A 22,847-nucleotide genomic window follows, 5' to 3' on the forward strand; every position below is an offset into this window, starting at 1 on the left:
ATGATCATATTCATCAACAAAAAACATAGGTTTGCTGAAGATGCTATTGGTAGTATCAGCAAAATCTCCTGAATCATCTTTCGGATCCGGAGGATCCGGGTCCGGCTCCAAATCCATAAGTAATAAAAAAGGCTTAAAACTTACTTACAAATTATCGGCAATGATATATACACTATACTACAATATATTATTTATAATATCTACACAGAAATATAAAGATATGAATTTTTGAAAAGGATATCAAAATTTAAATCCGCCCTGTTTTCCCGCCAATCTCAGCATCCTCTCAAAAATCCGAATAAAATCTCATTAGAATTTTCTTCTTCTTTTCTTCTTTGTGGCAATCAAACTTCTTCAATAGAGCTTATTTTTGCCAATGTCGAGTTACATTGTTATTGGACGATAGGATAGGACTTAGGCGGTGTTGAAGAATGAGGGCAATAAATACATATATTATCATATGTAATGTAAGGGTAAATAAATAGTTTTAAACATAAATATTATGGTAAGAAAGGAAAGAAGCAAGAGCTTTAATATATTTAAAATCTGTAAAGGAAAGGATAGTAAAGGAATCACAAGGAAGAGGAGCACGGAGTTCTATAAGGAACTGGTAAAGAGGCTTTGAGTCATATTTTGAACATCTGAACAGAAGATGATCAATATCACCTTCTTCAACTAAAGCGCAGTCACATATATCTTCACTAAGAACACCGATTCTTTGTAAATGAGTAGCAATACAACAATGACCAAATCTAAGTCTACATATGGTAGAAGAAACTCTTCTATCAAAAATCAGTTTTGAAAACCAAGGTTTTAGACAAAGTTCTGCATTAAGGCGTCGATAATGTCCTCCCTTTGACTGACTAGACCTCTCCCATGTAGAGTTCCATTCTTTCAAAAGATACTCTCGTGGAACTGCCAGGAGGTCTTGACAGTAGACAAAGTCATTTTCAGCATTTCCCTGTGATGCTGCTAAGGTTGCCAGGCCATCGACTAATTCATTACCTTGAATACCCGAATGACCAGGTATCCAAGCTAGAGTGACATGTAAATTTAAATTATGACAATGTTTTAAATGGCATTTGACCTCAAGGGCTAGAGGACAAGAAGATTGTTTTTTGAAGGGATTTGATAAAATTGCTTGAAGAAAACTAAGCGAGTCTGAACAAACATAAGAGTTTTTAATTTTGTTCAAAATAATATATCTAATACACTCAAGAATAGCCATGCCTTCTCCTATGAAGTTAGAGAATAAATTTGGATATTTAAAAAGTTGAAAATAGCCTGATGAATGTCTTAAAAAGGCAGCTCCTACACTATTATTACTAGGGTCTAAGCATTTAGAAGCATCTGTATAGAATACTTCAGGTTTAGAATCCAAATCTTTAAGATACGAGATAAATTTAGAGTTTGCTAATCTTGTTCCTTTAACAATGCCTAGGGACAAATTTACTTTTGGTTCAAAAATTAAAGTATCGTAATCGTATGAAAACACAGGATGACAATAGTATTTGTGAGTTGAGCACTGAAGGCCTTCAAATCTCCTGTAGCTAGATATCAAATGTGGTATGCTATTTTTACGCCAAAATACATTCCGATCATTAATGGTGTCACTGAGAGTACGTAATTTTGAATTTAACGGATGATTGGTATATTGTTGATTTTTAAAAATAAACCTATCGGAAAGATATTGTCTACGTAACGCCAAGGGAGGCTCGGAACATTCGACTTGTAGTGCATTTGTTGGTGTACTCTTCATTGCACCAGTTATTATCCTAAGACATTTATATTGTAATAAATCTAATTTATGAACTGCAGTTTTATTTTCAAGACAAAATGTTATAGAGCCAAAATCTAATAGGCTTCTTATTAAAGCATTATACATTAATTTAAGTATACTAGGATGTGATCCCCACCAAACTCCACTAACAGCTCTAATTATATTTATATTCTTTTCACATTTTGTGATCACATTGTTAATATGAGCGTTACCGTTCATAGCAGTGTCAAATAAGCGTCCAAGAAATTTAGCTTTATCAGACACCGGAATCATTTCATTATCAACTGAAACATTTATCAATGGAATTTTTCTTTTACGAGTAAATACAACTACTGTGCTTTTGGATTTGGATAACGAAAGATTATGCTCCGAGAGCCATATTGACAATTTATGTAATGTACTACTTAGGTTTCCTGCTGCCTTTTGAATATCAGAGTGAGATGAATAAATTAAAACATCGTCTGCATACTGTAACACACAACATGATGCCAGATCTATATTCGAATGTAAGTCATAAGTATAAATATTATATAACAGGGGACTAAGTACAGACCCCTGTGGAACGCCTTTCCAAATAGTTCGTTTTTCATTTTCAAATCCAGGAACGTACACCGATATAGTTCTTTCTGAATATAAATTAAAGATAAAATTGACATACTTCAATGGCACTCCCAACTTTTGCATCTTCTCGCTTAATTTAATTAAGTCAACATTATCATACGCAGCATGAATATCTAAAAATGCAGCAACAACTGATTCTGATTTTGTAAAGGACGTTAGTATATCTGTGGTAAATAAAGCATGACTATCAGCAACACTTTTACCTTTTCTAAACCCAAACTGTGAAGGGGGAAATAGATTATTATGTTCTATGTACCATTCTAATCTCTGTTTAATTAAATATTCTGCCAATTTCGCCAAGACGGATGAAAGAGCAACAGGCCTAAACGATGTAGGATCATTAGAATCTTTGTGGGGTTTTAATATAGGTATAATAATTTGATGTTTCCACGAAGGAGGGATCGAGCCTGAGTCTACAAACGCATTGATTAAGTTTAGTAAATATGTAAGAGTAAGAGGTCTGGAATGAATTACAAAAGAGTAAGGAATGCCGTCACAACCTGGAGTTGAATCTGATAGTCTGTTTAAAACCAACTGAAACTCAACTAAAGAAAAGGGAGAAGATAAAATATTACTAACATTTTCAGATAAACAGTACATATAGGGTAATTGATTAAAATTTGGAACAGTGCTGGGAGCAAGATTATTTAAAAACGGTTCAACCCAATCTATAGAATTTGAATTCTTAGCCTGAGCTACTGTAGATGCTCTAAACATTCTTATTTTCTTCCAAATTACAGACGACGGTACATCGGGAGAAAGATTTAAACAAAAGCGTTTCCATCCATCTCTTTTCTTTTTACGCAGAAGTCTTTTGGTGGCTGCTTCAGTATTTTTAAATAACAGATAGCTATTCAAGTTTAAATTATTTTTAATTGACTGTTCTGTTTCATTTCTTTTATTAATAGCCTCTGTACATTCTTTATCCCACCACGGGGGAGAGGGTATTTTATTACTGGCAACTTTCTTTTTTGGGATGTGTTTGTCTGCAGCTGTCAAGTATGCTGTGATAAGGTTATCATATGCTTTATTTATGTTTTCCAAATTTGTAGCACATAATGCGGGAAGTGGCTCGATATAATCGTCTACTGTACGGCTAAATGACTCCCAATCACAATTATTTAATCTATACTTAAAAAGAGAAGGTAATGGAGAAAAGGAACCTGTTTTACCAGAAGGAAGAGAAATAAGTATTGGGTAGTGATCACTGCTACCGGAAAGTGATAAACATTCCCAGCTTAGTAAAGAGGACAACTCGGGAGAGCTAAGGGTTATATCAACATGGCTTGGTGCTTGTCCTAGTACTGGACGACGAGTTGGAGAACCATCATTTAACACACATAAATTGTTGTCATGTATAATTTCCATCAAGCCATTTCCCATGTTATCATCATTAGGAGCACCCCATAAGGAGTGATGAGCATTAAAATCTCCTAAAACTACTATTGGCTTAGGCAGAGAATCAATGATTTTATCTAATATAGGAAGAGCAGATAAATCCTTTTCAGAAATATATATGGAAAGATAAGTTACTTCACCCACTCGAGCAGCAACTGCTTGAAGAGTTTTAGAATTAAAAGAAGGAATGGACAGTGAAAAGAAAGTATGATTATTGCGAATTAAAAGAGCTGTGCCACCATATCCATCAGTTCTATCATGTCGAAGAATATTAAATCCTTGGATATGAAAATTGGACTTGGGTTTTAACCAAGTCTCAGAAATAGCTAAAAGAAATAAATTATATGAGTTAATCAAATTGATTATATCATGTTTTTTAGGTGTAATGCTTTTACAGTTCCACTGGAGGACTTGATCCATGTTTAAATATATTAAAAATTGATATTGAAATATTGTTTATTATTGTAACAGCAACGGATTCTGGAAGGTTAGAATTAGCAATAATGTTAACAAGTGTTGATAACAACTTATTAAGTTCCTCTGATGAGGGTAAAGGTGCTTTATTTGCTGGGAGAGCTGTACCTGTAGTTCTAGTTTCTTCAAAGGAGATGGAGCGTATCAAGGAATTATGTTCCTGCTTATCATAACCTGGAGAATGACTTGGTGCTTGTTTAGGTTTCTTAACAATAGTTTTCTTATAAGAATGGATATTGTTATTGTCAAGAACAGAATTTGAAGAGGGAGGATGTGAGGATTGCAAGGAAGTCGCTACATGAGAATAGGTATTCTTAAAGGGAAATAGCTTTGCTGCTTCCTGATAAGAAGTTGAGTTTTCAGACATATGTTTTTTGATATTTGTTTGCCTATTGAACTCAGGGCACAGCTTATTTGTTGCCATGTGAGGTTCAGAACAATTGACACAGACATATTCAGTCACCAGGCATGAGAGCCCACTGTGTTCCCCACTACATTTGCTGCATCTCGGTTTACTCCTACAGTTATTTCTAGTGTGACCAAAACGGCAGCAATTGAAGCACTGAATAGTTGGAAAAATATATTGTTCCACGGGGATGCTCGAAAAGAAGGAATAAACTCTTGAGGGCAAGGCCTGTCCATCAAAGGTTAGGACCACTGACTGAGTAGGAGTCCATGAAACTGAGTCTGAGTTTACAGTCCTCCTACTCAATCTGTGGGACTTAACTATTGGTCCATACCCGTCCGGTATTTGTAAATTCATTTTAATATCCTCATGGGTCCATTCTACTGGGATTCCCTTAACCAAGCCCATCTTACAAATATTGAATGTTGGGATCGCAACCTTATAATCTAAATTTTTGGACATTACATTTAAGAAATTGTTGGCATCACTACATGTTTTAAAAGTAATTGAAATGCGGTTCCTCCCTATTCGTTTAATACCGTCCTGAAGTATATTTCCTAATCCATTCTTCATCAAAAAGCTGCCAAACTTCAGGGGATGCAGTGTGGTACCTGACATGGGTTCTGATATCAGAGTTGCTTGTACCATATATGGACCAGGGTCAGTTTGCATATAAAATGTTCTATATGGAGATTCAGCTACTTTAGGTGCCCTTTGAGTCACTGAAGCAGGCTCGAGAGAAGATTCGACCTGCAAGGGGGGACCCGCGATATTTGGCGTTTTCTTATTTAAAATCAAATTTTCTGACACCAGAGCCTGCTGCAGTGGCCGCATTGACAATTGCTTATCTGTATGTTTGGTTTTGAAAGAATTAGATAATTTATTTTTCTTTTCTTTCTTTTTGTTTTTGATGTTAACAAACTCTGCAATATTTGAATGATCATATTCATCAACAAAAAACATAGGTTTGCTGAAGATGCTATTGGTAGTATCAGCAAAATCTCCTGAATCATCTTTCGGATCCGGAGGATCCGGGTCCGGCTCCAAATCCATAAGTAATAAAAAAGGCTTAAAACTTACTTACAAATTATCGGCAATGATATATACACTATACTACAATATATTATTTATAATATCTACACAGAAATATAAAGATATGAATTTTTGAAAAGGATATCAAAATTTAAATCCGCCCTGTTTTCCCGCCAATCTCAGCATCCTCTCAAAAATCCGAATAAAATCTCATTAGAATTTTCTTCTTCTTTTCTTCTTTGTGGCAATCAAACTTCTTCAATAGAGCTTATTTTTGCCAATGTCGAGTTACATTGTTATTGGACGATAGGATAGGACTTAGGCGGTGTTGAAGAATGAGGGCAATAAATACATATATTATCATATGTAATGTAAGGGTAAATAAATAGTTTTAAACATAAATATTATGGTAAGAAAGGAAAGAAGCAAGAGCTTTAATATATTTAAAATCTGTAAAGGAAAGGATAGTAAAGGAATCACAAGGAAGAGGAGCACGGAGTTCTATAAGGAACTGGTAAAGAGGCTTTGAGTCATATTTTGAACATCTGAACAGAAGATGATCAATATCACCTTCTTCAACTAAAGCGCAGTCACATATATCTTCACTAAGAACACCGATTCTTTGTAAATGAGTAGCAATACAACAATGACCAAATCTAAGTCTACATATGGTAGAAGAAACTCTTCTATCAAAAATCAGTTTTGAAAACCAAGGTTTTAGACAAAGTTCTGCATTAAGGCGTCGATAATGTCCTCCCTTTGACTGACTAGACCTCTCCCATGTAGAGTTCCATTCTTTCAAAAGATACTCTCGTGGAACTGCCAGGAGGTCTTGACAGTAGACAAAGTCATTTTCAGCATTTCCCTGTGATGCTGCTAAGGTTGCCAGGCCATCGACTAATTCATTACCTTGAATACCCGAATGACCAGGTATCCAAGCTAGAGTGACATGTAAATTTAAATTATGACAATGTTTTAAATGGCATTTGACCTCAAGGGCTAGAGGACAAGAAGATTGTTTTTTGAAGGGATTTGATAAAATTGCTTGAAGAAAACTAAGCGAGTCTGAACAAACATAAGAGTTTTTAATTTTGTTCAAAATAATATATCTAATACACTCAAGAATAGCCATGCCTTCTCCTATGAAGTTAGAGAATAAATTTGGATATTTAAAAAGTTGAAAATAGCCTGATGAATGTCTTAAAAAGGCAGCTCCTACACTATTATTACTAGGGTCTAAGCATTTAGAAGCATCTGTATAGAATACTTCAGGTTTAGAATCCAAATCTTTAAGATACGAGATAAATTTAGAGTTTGCTAATCTTGTTCCTTTAACAATGCCTAGGGACAAATTTACTTTTGGTTCAAAAATTAAAGTATCGTAATCGTATGAAAACACAGGATGACAATAGTATTTGTGAGTTGAGCACTGAAGGCCTTCAAATCTCCTGTAGCTAGATATCAAATGTGGTATGCTATTTTTACGCCAAAATACATTCCGATCATTAATGGTGTCACTGAGAGTACGTAATTTTGAATTTAACGGATGATTGGTATATTGTTGATTTTTAAAAATAAACCTATCGGAAAGATATTGTCTACGTAACGCCAAGGGAGGCTCGGAACATTCGACTTGTAGTGCATTTGTTGGTGTACTCTTCATTGCACCAGTTATTATCCTAAGACATTTATATTGTAATAAATCTAATTTATGAACTGCAGTTTTATTTTCAAGACAAAATGTTATAGAGCCAAAATCTAATAGGCTTCTTATTAAAGCATTATACATTAATTTAAGTATACTAGGATGTGATCCCCACCAAACTCCACTAACAGCTCTAATTATATTTATATTCTTTTCACATTTTGTGATCACATTGTTAATATGAGCGTTACCGTTCATAGCAGTGTCAAATAAGCGTCCAAGAAATTTAGCTTTATCAGACACCGGAATCATTTCATTATCAACTGAAACATTTATCAATGGAATTTTTCTTTTACGAGTAAATACAACTACTGTGCTTTTGGATTTGGATAACGAAAGATTATGCTCCGAGAGCCATATTGACAATTTATGTAATGTACTACTTAGGTTTCCTGCTGCCTTTTGAATATCAGAGTGAGATGAATAAATTAAAACATCGTCTGCATACTGTAACACACAACATGATGCCAGATCTATATTCGAATGTAAGTCATAAGTATAAATATTATATAACAGGGGACTAAGTACAGACCCCTGTGGAACGCCTTTCCAAATAGTTCGTTTTTCATTTTCAAATCCAGGAACGTACACCGATATAGTTCTTTCTGAATATAAATTAAAGATAAAATTGACATACTTCAATGGCACTCCCAACTTTTGCATCTTCTCGCTTAATTTAATTAAGTCAACATTATCATACGCAGCATGAATATCTAAAAATGCAGCAACAACTGATTCTGATTTTGTAAAGGACGTTAGTATATCTGTGGTAAATAAAGCATGACTATCAGCAACACTTTTACCTTTTCTAAACCCAAACTGTGAAGGGGGAAATAGATTATTATGTTCTATGTACCATTCTAATCTCTGTTTAATTAAATATTCTGCCAATTTCGCCAAGACGGATGAAAGAGCAACAGGCCTAAACGATGTAGGATCATTAGAATCTTTGTGGGGTTTTAATATAGGTATAATAATTTGATGTTTCCACGAAGGAGGGATCGAGCCTGAGTCTACAAACGCATTGATTAAGTTTAGTAAATATGTAAGAGTAAGAGGTCTGGAATGAATTACAAAAGAGTAAGGAATGCCGTCACAACCTGGAGTTGAATCTGATAGTCTGTTTAAAACCAACTGAAACTCAACTAAAGAAAAGGGAGAAGATAAAATATTACTAACATTTTCAGATAAACAGTACATATAGGGTAATTGATTAAAATTTGGAACAGTGCTGGGAGCAAGATTATTTAAAAACGGTTCAACCCAATCTATAGAATTTGAATTCTTAGCCTGAGCTACTGTAGATGCTCTAAACATTCTTATTTTCTTCCAAATTACAGACGACGGTACATCGGGAGAAAGATTTAAACAAAAGCGTTTCCATCCATCTCTTTTCTTTTTACGCAGAAGTCTTTTGGTGGCTGCTTCAGTATTTTTAAATAACAGATAGCTATTCAAGTTTAAATTATTTTTAATTGACTGTTCTGTTTCATTTCTTTTATTAATAGCCTCTGTACATTCTTTATCCCACCACGGGGGAGAGGGTATTTTATTACTGGCAACTTTCTTTTTTGGGATGTGTTTGTCTGCAGCTGTCAAGTATGCTGTGATAAGGTTATCATATGCTTTATTTATGTTTTCCAAATTTGTAGCACATAATGCGGGAAGTGGCTCGATATAATCGTCTACTGTACGGCTAAATGACTCCCAATCACAATTATTTAATCTATACTTAAAAAGAGAAGGTAATGGAGAAAAGAAACCTGTTTTACCAGAAGGAAGAGAAATAAGTATTGGGTAGTGATCACTGCTACCGGAAAGTGATAAACATTCCCAGCTTAGTAAAGAGGACAACTCGGGAGAGCTAAGGGTTATATCAACATGGCTTGGTGCTTGTCCTAGTACTGGACGACGAGTTGGAGAACCATCATTTAACACACATAAATTGTTGTCATGTATAATTTCCATCAAGCCATTTCCCATGTTATCATCATTAGGAGCACCCCATAAGGAGTGATGAGCATTAAAATCTCCTAAAACTACTATTGGCTTAGGCAGAGAATCAATGATTTTATCTAATATAGGAAGAGCAGATAAATCCTTTTCAGAAATATATATGGAAAGATAAGTTACTTCACCCACTCGAGCAGCAACTGCTTGAAGAGTTTTAGAATTAAAAGAAGGAATGGACAGTGAAAAGAAAGTATGATTATTGCGAATTAAAAGAGCTGTGCCACCATATCCATCAGTTCTATCATGTCGAAGAATATTAAATCCTTGGATATGAAAATTGGACTTGGGTTTTAACCAAGTCTCAGAAATAGCTAAAAGAAATAAATTATATGAGTTAATCAAATTGATTATATCATGTTTTTTAGGTGTAATGCTTTTACAGTTCCACTGGAGGACTTGATCCATGTTTAAATATATTAAAAATTGATATTGAAATATTGTTTATTATTGTAACAGCAACGGATTCTGGAAGGTTAGAATTAGCAATAATGTTAACAAGTGTTGATAACAACTTATTAAGTTCCTCTGATGAGGGTAAAGGTGCTTTATTTGCTGGGAGAGCTGTACCTGTAGTTCTAGTTTCTTCAAAGGAGATGGAGCGTATCAAGGAATTATGTTCCTGCTTATCATAACCTGGAGAATGACTTGGTGCTTGTTTAGGTTTCTTAACAATAGTTTTCTTATAAGAATGGATATTGTTATTGTCAAGAACAGAATTTGAAGAGGGAGGATGTGAGGATTGCAAGGAAGTCGCTACATGAGAATAGGTATTCTTAAAGGGAAATAGCTTTGCTGCTTCCTGATAAGAAGTTGAGTTTTCAGACATATGTTTTTTGATATTTGTTTGCCTATTGAACTCAGGGCACAGCTTATTTGTTGCCATGTGAGGTTCAGAACAATTGACACAGACATATTCAGTCACCAGGCATGAGAGCCCACTGTGTTCCCCACTACATTTGCTGCATCTCGGTTTACTCCTACAGTTATTTCTAGTGTGACCAAAACGGCAGCAATTGAAGCACTGAATAGTTGGAAAAATATATTGTTCCACGGGGATGCTCGAAAAGAAGGAATAAACTCTTGAGGGCAAGGCCTGTCCATCAAAGGTTAGGACCACTGACTGAGTAGGAGTCCATGAAACTGAGTCTGAGTTTACAGTCCTCCTACTCAATCTGCGGGACTTAACTATTGGTCCATACCCGTCCGGTATTTGTAAATTCATTTTAATATCCTCATGGGTCCATTCTACTGGGATTCCCTTAACCAAGCCCATCTTACAAATATTGAATGTTGGGATCGCAACCTTATAATCTAAATTTTTGGACATTACATTTAAGAAATTGTTGGCATCACTACATGTTTTAAAAGTAATTGAAATGCGGTTCCTCCCTATTCGTTTAATACCGTCCTGAAGTATATTTCCTAATCCGTTCTTCATCAAAAAGCTGCCAAACTTCAGGGGATGCAGTGTGGTACCTGACATGGGTTCTGATATCAGAGTTGCTTGTACCATATATGGACCAGGGTCAGTTTGCATATAAAATGTTCTATATGGAGATTCAGCTACTTTAGGTGCCCTTTGAGTCACTGAAGCAGGCTCGAGAGAAGATTCGACCTGCAAGGGGGGACCCGCGATATTTGGCGTTTTCTTATTTAAAATCAAATTTTCTGACACCAGAGCCTGCTGCAGTGGCCGCATTGACAATTGCTTATCTGTATGTTTGGTTTTGAAAGAATTAGATAATTTATTTTTCTTTTCTTTCTTTTTGTTTTTGATGTTAACAAACTCTGCAATATTTGAATGATCATATTCATCAACAAAAAACATAGGTTTGCTGAAGATGCTATTGGTAGTATCAGCAAAATCTCCTGAATCATCTTTCGGATCCGGAGGATCCGGGTCCGGCTCCAAATCCATAAGTAATAAAAAAGGCTTAAAACTTACTTACAAATTATCGGCAATGATATATACACTATACTACAATATATTATTTATAATATCTACACAGAAATATAGAGATATGAATTTTTGAAAAGGATATCAAAATTTAAATCCGCCCTGTTTTCCCGCCAATCCCCTTCCGACCCTCATTAGAATTCGACAAGACAATTTTTTATCAATGTTGCCAGATAAAAATATACTATTAAAATTATTGCCATATGAATGAAATATGACCATGACCAAATGTTTTTTTCTCTCGAAATCATGTTACGGAATCTTTTAGTTAAATAGCATAAAATACTTCTGAAAATCTACAAGCAATGTATATAGTATAGTGAATATTACTGACTGCGATGTTGCTATTACAGAGTGGACTACTTAAATATTATTATTTTAGCACATGGTTCTGGAAATTAATTATTCCAAAAAACGATTTCCTGAGAGGATAATTTTTGGCCGACTATCCCCTTACTAAGTCCCCTTCGCATTGCCTGGTACATTCCGTCCAGAAAACCCCTCAGGGCTTTCTGGACGGAATGTACCAGAAGCTGTAGTCACAGCAGAGTAATGAAACTGAAAATATGAAATTGAATAAAAAAATGCTGTATAAGAATGAATAAAAACAAACAGACGTTTAGGCATATAAAAAAATATTTATTTAAATAATTACACTGTAACAAAATAATCAAATGCTTATCTTAAATAATAATTATTTAGTAGAAAACTTTATGGCTCTTAGAGCTAATTTCGCTTTTCTAGAAGCTTCTTCTTTCATCCTATGAATTTTCTCCTTCTCAGCTAATCCAACCACAACATCATGCTGCAAAGCATTCTTAACACTTGCTTTTGCAAATAGTTTACTTAAAACATAATCATCATCATCACCCTTATTTTTTTCCTTTTCTCTTTTATGTTTCTTTTTCTTTACTTTTTTGACTGCCAACAAACTTTCAATATCAGAATCGAAATCAGATGAATGCTTTCTTTTGCGAGCCTTTTCATTATGCTCAGAAGTGCTTTTAGAAGCATCATTTAAATCCATTTCACCAGCAGAACTAATATTATTACATACATCCATGTCTGTACTAGAACTAGGATCCTCAATTTCTTTTATACTATTATCTTCTTCTGCTATTATCTCACCATCTTCTACATCTTCTTTCTGTTCTTGTTGTAACACTTGCTTCAGTAAGTTTTCCTCATAATCCCTTTTCGTATGCAGATTAATGATGTCTAATTCAGACAGCACATTATCAAATGGTACATTTGTTATTTTATCATCTACTAAGTTGATTTGTGGCTCTTCAGTTTTTGGAGGAGGATTTAACAAAAGTTGTCTCTTTTTTTTATATCTCTCTCTTGGATCTTCTCCAGGTGGCACTTGTGCAGTGTCTTTTGCAATTTTTTTGCTAATCTCTTTTGCTTTTTTTCTCATTGCTTCCAATTTCTTCTTAGAAAAAGATACACCACTACTAATAAGTATATCATCCTTAGTAGTACTTTTTGATTTGTTATTCACATTTACTTTAGTATGTTTAAAAAGAGAAGCTGTTTCAGTATCACCCTCATGATTTGGATCTTCAAGATGGAAAAGACCATGCAATGTACTGGTGGTTAAAACATTTTTCTGGTTTGGATCAACAAGAATTTTGTTACTAAGAAAATGTTTAAAAATCTGCCTCTGATATATTTTCTCTTCTATTGTACCAGCAGATAGAAGTCTGTAAACTGTTACATTCCTTTGTTGTCCAATCCTCCAAGCTCTCTCTTTTGCTTGGTTATCAGTGGCTGGGTTCCAGTCAGGATCATATATTATAACCCTGTCAGCTCCTGTTAAATTCACACCTAATCCCCCCACTCTTGTTGTGGCAAGGAACACCAAGTATTCCTTATTCTCATTAAAAGTTTTAATGAGATTCTGCCTTTGACTTACACTTACTGTACCATCCATCTTCAAATATTGGAACTTATGATTTTGTAGATACTGTTCCAAAATACACAGCATAGCTCTTGATTGTGAGAAAATCAAAGCTCTGTGGCCTTGTTTCTGCCAAATTTTTAAAAGAGAATTTACAACTGTCATTTTACCAGAACGTTTCCAATGGCCAAACTTTTGCTCATCAATATGTTCTGTGTCATCTTGAGCTTCATAGAGATATAAATCTGGATGATTACAAATTTTTCTTAATGTAGATAAAGCCACCAGTATCCTAGCTCGAACAGGATTACAAAACTTGTTATCTTTATCTAAAATACTCCTTACTGTACTCCCTGTAAGGTATCCCATGTATAAATCCCTTTGTTCGTGACTCAAGGCACAAAACAATACCTGCTCATTCTTTTCAGGCAATTTGATGTGATCTTGTACTTCAGCTTTTGTACGCCTAAGCATGTATGGGGTGATAATATTTTTCAATGCTTTTGCTATCTCAAATGCAGTGGCTTCTTGTAATTGAGTTGCATTGGCATAGCCTCCTTGAGTAATGGGCAATGCAAAATGTTCCATAAATGTAGCATTGGTGCCCAATAAACCAGGTCTCATAAAGTCAAAGAGAGACCAGAGTTCCTGCAAACTGTTTTGCATTGGTGATCCAGTAACCAACAATTTATGTGGTGTTTGGAACTTTTTGATTAATTTGCTTACTTGTATCTCTGGATTTCTTATTTTGTGGCCCTCATCAAGGATAATGTAGTGCCACTTCTTTGAGAGCAAATCTTGGGAATATTTTACAATGCCTGCATATGTCATGAGGAGAGCTCCATGAGACGCATGCAAGTCTCTGATAAGTTTGTTGTGGTTCCCAATGTGTGAACCAGAGTGGTGAAGAACTGCAATCCTCAGATTAGGGCACCAATAATGAAATTGGGAGACCCATTGATAAATAATAGTTGCCGGAGCCACTATAATCGATGGACCCAGTCCACCCCATTTCCCAGAATCAGAATGGTAAAGGCCAGCAAGGAATGCAATAATCTGAACAGTCTTTCCTAAGCCCATTTCATCTCCAAGTAGACCTCCAGATTGTACCTGATGTAGCTCCCATAGCCACTTAACTCCTATCCGTTGGTATTTATATAGCTGCTTCCATATGTAATTTGGAATAATTAAACCATTCTGTAATTCATGAAATTTATTATGATCTTTATTTCCTGCAGCAACATACTGTATGTCAGCTGAAGTTATAATTCCATTAGATTTTCCAGAGGCAACTGCTGCTAAGTTTTCTTTCCAAATCTTGAGTCTTTCATCATATAAATGCTGATCACCATCATCAATTATTTTGTTCAAATTCTGCTTACAGCGAGATGTGGACGGTATGGTGAAAATATTCAATTCACCCTCATTTTCATCATCCGAAGGTAAGTACTCATCAGAGTCAGAATCCGCGTTCGCCGACGAACTCTGTTTATGAGATGTACCAACGCTAGTTTCACTGTCAACTTGAGTCGCTTTCTTGGATAATAATTGTTTATCATGTTTCTTTGAGATTCTTTCAGCGGCGGACTTACTTTTCAGTGAAACTCTGGATTCTGCGTCTTGTTTGTTATTGTTACTTTTTATTACTGATCGCTGCTTGGCAAGTGCTAGTTGTGTTTCCAAATATTTGTTAATGTCCACCATTGTTGCGTACTGTAACTTTACACAATTTTTTATATTGCTAAATATTTAATCATTATTGTGAAATGCCCACAACCCACAATAAATAAAACCAAAAGCCCACGATAATAACTCTTTCTCGGCCCGAGGGAGGCCCCGAGAAAATGACAGCTGACAGTAATGTGTATTTTAGATGTCAATGTCACAAGTTTGAAGTACCTTTCGCGTCAATTCAATCTACTTGACAACTACATCGTTGCTTCTTTTTTGATTGAGATTTCATTTCACGTGTTACTATTTTTTAAAATTATTCACGACTCACTATATATTATAAATACATAATAGTAAGTTAATTCAATTCCCTAACTTTATTTTCTATTTGAGGGATAATTAATAAGAAAAAATATATTTCATAACCTCTTATCTCCATTATTGTGAATATGCAGAAAGTAAAGAGAAAATGCTTGGAGACTGATGTTTCCACGCTTGTAAAGAAGGTGAAGATATCAGAAAATGAAACACCTGAAAATCTTGGCAAAAAGAAAGATAAGAGAGTTGATTTCAAAAAGAATGGTATAAAGAATTTCAAGACTTCGATTGGCAAAAAAGACGGTAAAACTTTTGGTAAATTCAACAAGAATGGTAAGCCTTTTTCAAAGGATGGAAAATTTTCGAAGGACCAGACTAAGCCAGGAGAAAAGCCAAAATGGTCTGAAATGAAAAAGGAGAAGAAAGAACTTCGACTAGTGAGACGCAAGGCTAAAGCTACAGCTGAGGTCTTTGAGATATCACATAAAGCGAAGCTGCTGGCTGCACAGATCCAGAGGTGAGGGCATTCACATCAACACTAAATATACAATCATATATGTATGTATATATAGAAGATTTTATTTCCAAATACAGACCTCTTTTCTTCGAAATTTGACGACCTCGGTGGCACAGTGGTAAAGTTCTTGCCACTGAACCGAGAGGACCCGGGTTCGATCCCCGGTCGGGTCATGATGGAAAATGATCTTTTTCTGATTGACCCGGGTCTTGGATGTTTATCTTATATGTATTTGTTATAAAATATAGTATCGTTGAGTTCCCATAACATAACACAAGTCTCGAACTTACTTTGGGGCTAGCTCAATCTGTGTGATTTGTCCTAATATATTTATTTATATATTTAATACCATATCTACAATTTTTCAATTTGCTGGTATGGTTGTTCTGTTGTTGATTTACCTGAGCAAGTAATCATATTTTTATATCAATGATAGTTTATGGCTCTATTTCCAGAAAAGTGGTTAAAGCAGACTTCAAAGAAAAGTCCTGCAGGGAATTACATGGTCTACTGAAAGGTCAGTACAAATCAATAGCACTGACCCACGATCTAAGTAGAGTCATCCAAGTACTGCTCAAATATGGCCCAGAAGACGTCAAAACTGAAATTACTGAGGAATTACTAGATCTGATGGTCCAAATGGTGCAATCGAAGTACGCTCAACATGCAGTGAAGAGGATATTGAAATACGGAACTGATTTTATCCGTCATGAAGTATTGAAGAAGTTCTATGGACACATTGTGACACTTTCAGCGCATACAATAAGTGCCCCAGTGTTGGATTACGCATATGGTGAATTTGCTAGCAAGAAAGAAAAGTTGCACATGCAACAGGAGTTCTATGGGGATATTTATAAAAATGTAAGATCATATAGCATTTTTGACATTGTCTTAATTGTATGGGGTATTTTTGTTTAAATCTAGCTCAGTAGTTCCTTGAATTCCCAAACTTAGTGTGTCTTAGCTCTACTCCAACATTATGAAAGTAGGCTTCAGTTTTACAGGGCTGAGATATCATGAGACATGTGTTTTAAATGAAATAAGTACATAAATTAATACTAGAAAGATACATGTACAACAATTTTCAAAAGCAAGATTAAACAATACTACAATAATTTATTTTTTGTTGCAGTCTAAAGATGATAAGGTAAAAACTCTGAGTGATGCATACAAAGACAGCCCGGAGATGAAAGCAGCCATTTTGCAGTCGTGCAAAGCTAATATTCAGAGGATTCTGGATAAAAACCTACATGATGGAGAGTAAGTTTCTTAGTTTATCTGGAATTTTACCTTATTCTATGCCATGAATTTTTGTCTCACATTCCTTGTTTCAAAATTGGAAAATGAATACTTTAATACAATTTCCACCAATGTTTTTCTTATGCTAACTAGCTAGCTCAATCTGTGTGATTTGCCCTAATATATTTAATGTATTTCTTTTCTTTCTTTCGTTTCGAGTATGTTAATTGCTAACACATATTTTGTTCAAGTCGCCTAAAGGCATCTGACATGACTGGTTTACTTATTTATATTTATTCAACAGGTTGCTGCACTCAGTATTGTACGACTACATTCAGGAGTGCAGTGTGGAGGACCGAGCTGAACTGATCACGACACTAAGCCCCCTGATAGTGCCTTTGAGCAACTCATTACCAGGAGTCAATGCCGCCTGTGTGTGCGTGTGGCAGGGTACTAATAAGGATAAGAAGGTGATTGTAATTTTATTGTTGTAAAGAACGAGTCGAAATAATGGCCTGACTAAATCTTTTGTCTCATCTGAGCGTTTCTAGGTTTCTTCCTCGGCCGTTACGCGTCGGAGCCCAAGGTTTTCCTATTCTTTCGTCTCGTCACACGGTCGTCGGCATCCCCAGTTTTGTTAGACCATTGAAATTCTCATAAAATTACATCTAATCATAATTTTTATTTGCATAGTTATTACAAGTTTTTTAAACGACTATAAAAAAAAAAGAAAATAAATTATGCCAATGACAGTTTATAAAAAACATATTTAAAAAATACTTGTTTCAGACAATACTGAAGGTAGTGAAGGAGCACGCGGTGAGCCTGAGTAAGCACAAGACTGGCTATCGGCTTCTGCTGGCTATCTTCCACTCTGTAGACGACACCGTGCTCGTGAAAAAGGCTATTGTTTCCACACTCGCTGCCAACCTGAAGGACATCGTCAAAGACCACTGGGGTGTCATGGTGAGAATTATATTATTTGATTTTAATGTTTTTTTCTTTTCTAGCTGCATCCTAGGGCTTCCATCCAGTTGCAAGTTTTTGCCGACCATAAAGAAAATCATCTCTCACTTGTCTAACCGTGTTCCCGGTTGCATTCGCGGCTATGACATCTATGAAGCCCAGGGTCTGCTGGAAAAACGAATTTTTTTTTGCAAATTCTGCTGTAATTTTGTTTGACGTTCTCTTCGAGAAAATCATCTTCAAATACCAACAATAATAATAATAAATTTCAGACACTCCACTGGCTCGTCAAGCCCAAAGACACCGCGACTTTCCACCCTCACCTCATCAAGTTCTTGGACGACGGCGCCCGCAGCGGCTCCTCCAAGAAGGACGCCGACATCCGCACGGCCGAGCTCCGCGACGCCGTCTCGCCCGCGCTCCAGACAGACATACAGACAGACGCGGAGTTCTGGATTAGTAACAAGACCACTGCGCTTTTGGCTGTTGCAGTCTTGTCCATAGGCGAGTTTAAACATTGTTTGTACCATTTATCTTATCATTTACCTTCCGCAAATATCTATGTTTATGAAAACTTTCAAATTTGAAATCATGATTTTTTTTCAAATTAAAGGTCAGATATCCCTGACACATTATATATCTTGGGGCTCATTTTACAGCTGAGAAATAATCATCACCTAAATTTTACACAGACCTGCTTACAAAGTATTAAATAATTTTACAGAATCAACAAAAGAAATGCTTGATGCGTTAGCTCGAGCCATCTGCCGAGCAGACTGGAAAGTGACCACGAACAACAAAGAGATATTGGCGATAGAGGACGCAGGGCTCCACATGTGTGTGAAGAAGATGGCCGCGATCCACGCTGAAACGGGGGCTTCGCTTGGGGACGCCATAGCTGAGCATTTGGAGGATGAAGCGGTATGTTAGAATAAAAATAAATTATTTTTATTTGAAACATAAAACCAGAGACAATGGTTTGTTCAACGTTACGTTAACGTTGAACAAACGTTGTCTCTGGAAACTTACTACAGAAGTATTTATACATTCTGAAGAGGGGTCATGACGCAAAGTCAGACATAATACCAGATAAAATGGAATTTCCCTATGAGGCTAGCGTAGTCGCAGCAAGCAACTGAAGCCACGAAAAAATAACATAATACAACAAAATAACAATATAGATGTAAATTTAATATTGCCATAAAATCAGTGTTATCCTGTGTCTAGTATGCATCTACTGCTATGAATAAAATCTGATGAGTATTAGCAACAAAATTAATGGGAAAAAAATTAAGCAGTTACAAAATTAATACAACGGAGTTGTCATTTAGTTCCTAGTATGCTGTCAGATTTGTTCCATTTCTGGGTAAATGGAAGAAGGAATAATGAATGATTTATAAATTTCCAGCTATCGGCGTGGCTCCCAACAAACAGAGGATGCTTTTTCTTACTGAAACTCATAGAAAGTAACAACGAGAAAACAGCTAACAAACTTATAGCGAAGATTAAACCTCACGCGAGCATTTTGAAAGCAAACACATCAGAAGGAGCCAAACTACTCGCACAGAAAATTAAAAAATAAAAGTCTGTATTGTTGAAAATATGTTTTATTTTAAATTATCTTATAAAATTACACAATTTTCTAATATTGTCCTTTACATGACCTTGTTTATTGGCTAAGTTTTGCATTTCTTAAAAAATAAAGCAAGTCTTCACATAACTTATTTCAGCATTAGTCAGCAATAATCTATATCAGAGAGTTTATGTATTTTTTTCTATTATTACAATGTTTATTCATAAATACAGTTAAAAATTGTTGCACTAATATTAAATTATTTCTTACCATACAAAAATGCTATTTCCCTTAACATTAGATATGCCCGTCTATCTACAAGCACTGTATAAACCTCAAAAAGGTTTACATTGAAAACTTAACTATTTTTTTCTGCATCTACTGAACATTTTAGTAATACAACACATATTTTTGTAAATAAATGAATTGGCACTCCTAGCACTCCTGGTTGACATTTAAATATTTACATTCTGCTCATCAAGAGGAGAATGACAGTAATTCTCAAAGAGAGTCTATCCACACCTTACCGATGGGCCTGTCTTCAAGACCATTGATGGTGTCCAGAGTCCTTTTGAGTAGATCATCTTGAATAGCTTTGATTGGTCTGAAATGGAGAATGGTAATGATATTTATAAACAAGTTTACTTTCAAGCTGAAATATGTTTTGCCTCTTTCTTTCAAAGGCAAATATTATAAAGAGGGAAAGTGAAAAACCACATTTTAAAGTCTGAACTTTTTTATCAATTAGAGGGTTTGTATCTCAACAAAAAGGGTCAATTTACAGAAACAAGTACAAAAAGGGCTTGTGCCCAGCAGTGGTACATTAGTAGCTAAAAATAGTGTAATAATTGAAAATAAGTGGATCAAATGTGATTATTCCCAGTAGTCCCCTCTAGCACTGACCCCAGGGGGTGACTCAGAATCCTATTAATATTGCCAAGTTGATGTGCTTCATTCCACATCATGACCACAACACTAGCTATGGGACAGCAATCTTCTACTGTGCATGTTTTACCACAATCAAATCAGTGTTTGTATTTTTTGTTATGGAAAGTTCATATTTATGTGCTAAATTTTGTTTTTGAGTTATTTAGAATTTGCTCAGTTATTTTACTTATTTTTTAACAGATTAGTTAATTTACCTGGATGCATCTAAGACTTCCCACGACTCATCTTTTAATTTCAAATACATATTAGCAACTTTCTTATGGAACTCTAGTTCTTCATAACTGAAAAAATATTTAAATATAGTGTTACACAAACTACTATTGGCTACTATTGGTTATTTTAAGTGGAAATAATAATAGAATTAAAAATAGAAATATGTCAGGACCTCTATGATATATTCAATATTATATGGAAAATTCTAAACTATTTTATTATTGAAAACAGTTGACATTCAACACTTATTAAATGCATACACACATTTTAATATGGTCAAATTTTACAAGCATCAAAATCGATTTTGACAATATTAATGTCCAAGAACTTTTTCAAATATTTCATGCCTGTCAGTATAAGTCTCTCACCGTTCGTTCCCATATTCTTTTCTCTGCCTGACAACCTCAAGGGGCATTGTTAAGAAGAATACTTTGTCTGGTTTAGGCAGCCCTATATCTGGGGATTTACACCACTTGAGATCCAGACCTAGAAAAATAATAAAAAACATGAAATAAGTTGCAAGGTCAATGGGTCATTCATATCTAGATTATCTTAATTGTGTATGGTTTTATTTAACTTGGACATACAATTCAGTCTTTTAGTGTTATTATTTTTTTTTAATGTTGAGTAGGGTTTTCTGCAACCATGGAGTATGTCTCAATACATACATATTTTGGTTACCCCTCATGGTAACCAAAATATGTGTAGTGTATAAAAAATTTCATACCACAAACCATGCTACTGAAGTTTAGACTGCTATTTGTGTATCCAAGCCCTAATATATTGATTACTAACTACTAAAGATGGCAAAAAGTAACTTATGTCACTTTGTTGCTTCATCAACAATCTTTATGCTGAAAATCACCTCCAACCAATATTACATTTTAACATGAAAGAAGGACTAACAAACACACCCTTAGCAGCAGAATATGCAACTCCAGAGTAGCAGTATCTGTCCACAATAATGTTGATTCCTTGTTCCAAAGTCTTCACAATCTCATGGGCTCTCTCCCAGCGGTTTGCAGAGAATAGGAGGTGGATAGCTTCATCAGACAGATTGTTCTAAAAAATTAAAGGTAGTAAAATTGGTCACTGAAAACTATTAATACCACTGCACCACCGAGGTCGTCAAAAAGTGTTCCCAGCAATGTTTGGAAAATGTGTGTTCAGTCAGATGTTTGGAAACTGTCACCTTTGTAGCAGATGAGATAATGACACTTCTGAATCTGGAGTTTCTTAATTTTTTTATTTGGTTTTTGTTACCTTAAATGTTAAATAACTGTTGATACTTTTGCCAATTTCTGTATGTCTTGCTGGGAAGTTAGTATACTCTGCTTGCACTCCCTTATTAAGAAGATTCTTCACTGTAAAAAAATAAATTCTAAATCAGATTTTCAACATCTAAACTAAATATACAGCTAGACCACAGATACTTATTATTCCAATATCATCAGTAGGTAAATGTTTCACACTGACACGTAGTTTCTATTTGCATTGCAGTTTTATTTAGTATAATCGATTGAAATAAAACTTACCCAATTCTTTACACTGAGTCGACTTGCCAGTTCTATCCACACCTTCAATCACTATCAATGCACCTCGTTTCATTTTAATTTACAGTCTGTTCCACAACAATGAGTAGAATAACACTCAATGAGTAAATTACACAAAGGATAAATTCCATTAACTTTTATTGCGTTTCACAAACAACTGGTCCACAATCAGTAAATTTAGGAGTAATACACACAAGAACAGATGTTCATAATATAACTGAATTATTCTAAGCTAGGTGAATCTAATTTTACAATTCATTTGGCGCGAATATTGACATTGACAACATGTAATTTAATGACTGTGACTGTATTGAATTGACTTGACGGTGGTATTTAGACAGCTTTACAGTTCTGCCAACTGCAGACCATTAAGTTTCTCTTTGGGAGTTGGGTTGGGACTGTTTTTGTGTGTATTTAACAGAAATCAGCTAGCAGCAGGCAGGCAGGGCAGCAATGTCCCGTGAATGGGCTTACTCAATGTTGCCAACTATATTTTAAAATAATTACTAATTCACTGCAGGCAACTTAAACATCAGGAAATGTCAAACTTGTGTCAGTCA

General features: G+C 35.1%; 3 protein-coding genes across 3 annotated transcripts; 1 reads left to right on the forward strand and 2 right to left on the reverse strand.

Moving 5' to 3' along the window:
- Nucleotides 1-12,063: 12,063 nt before the first annotated feature.
- Nucleotides 12,064-15,125, reverse strand: LOC128673343 (DNA excision repair protein ERCC-6-like). The gene has a single exon (XM_053751107.2). It carries the CDS (start codon nt 14,991-14,993, stop codon nt 12,081-12,083), a length of 2,913 nt encoding a protein of 970 aa, XP_053607082.1. The 5' UTR covers nt 14,994-15,125; the 3' UTR covers nt 12,064-12,080.
- A 90-nt stretch (nt 15,126-15,215) lies between these two features.
- On the forward strand, nt 15,216-19,601 carry peng (penguin). Its single transcript, XM_053751108.2, has 8 exons — nt 15,216-15,795; nt 16,251-16,656; nt 16,928-17,055; nt 17,339-17,504; nt 17,824-18,000; nt 18,273-18,504; nt 18,725-18,921; nt 19,409-19,601. Exons 1-8 carry the CDS (start codon nt 15,410-15,412, stop codon nt 19,580-19,582), a joined length of 1,866 nt encoding a protein of 621 aa, XP_053607083.1. The 5' UTR covers nt 15,216-15,409; the 3' UTR covers nt 19,583-19,601.
- Nucleotides 19,592-22,544, reverse strand: LOC128673347 (uncharacterized protein). The gene is made up of 6 exons (XM_053751110.2): nt 22,270-22,544; nt 21,998-22,098; nt 21,649-21,796; nt 21,103-21,220; nt 20,716-20,802; nt 19,592-20,177 (listed from the first exon to the last, which is right to left on the reverse strand). Exons 1-6 carry the CDS (start codon nt 22,340-22,342, stop codon nt 20,075-20,077), a joined length of 630 nt encoding a protein of 209 aa, XP_053607085.1. The 5' UTR covers nt 22,343-22,544; the 3' UTR covers nt 19,592-20,074.
- Between the last annotated feature and the right edge of the window lie 303 nt (nt 22,545-22,847).

This window comes from Plodia interpunctella, chromosome 11, assembly GCF_027563975.2.
Source record: "Plodia interpunctella isolate USDA-ARS_2022_Savannah chromosome 11, ilPloInte3.2, whole genome shotgun sequence".
Lineage (NCBI taxonomy): Eukaryota > Metazoa > Arthropoda > Insecta > Lepidoptera > Pyralidae > Plodia > Plodia interpunctella.

What these genes read in the sequence shown, in the direction of transcription:
- LOC128673343 (XM_053751107.2), bottom strand. Translation starts at nt 14,993, where the DNA reads ATGGTGGACATTAACAAATATTTGGAAACACAACTAGCACTTGCCAAG.
- peng (XM_053751108.2), top strand. Translation starts at nt 15,410, where the DNA reads ATGCAGAAAGTAAAGAGAAAATGCTTGGAGACTGATGTTTCCACGCTT. An exon ending in TGTTGCAGTCTTGTCCATAG is followed by an intron (nt 18,505 to 18,724) that starts GCGAGTTTAAAC and finishes ATAATTTTACAG; the next exon opens with AATCAACAAAAGAAATGCTT. An exon ending in AGCATTTGGAGGATGAAGCG is followed by an intron (nt 18,922 to 19,408) that starts GTATGTTAGAAT and finishes ATAAATTTCCAG; the next exon opens with CTATCGGCGTGGCTCCCAAC.
- LOC128673347 (XM_053751110.2), bottom strand. Translation starts at nt 22,342, where the DNA reads ATGAAACGAGGTGCATTGATAGTGATTGAAGGTGTGGATAGAACTGGC. An exon ending in GACTCAGTGTAAAGAATTGG is followed by an intron (nt 22,099 to 22,269) that starts GTAAGTTTTATT and finishes ATTTTTTTACAG; the next exon opens with TGAAGAATCTTCTTAATAAG. An exon ending in GAAGTCTTAGATGCATCCAG is followed by an intron (nt 20,178 to 20,715) that starts GTAAATTAACTA and finishes TCTCCATTTCAG; the next exon opens with ACCAATCAAAGCTATTCAAG.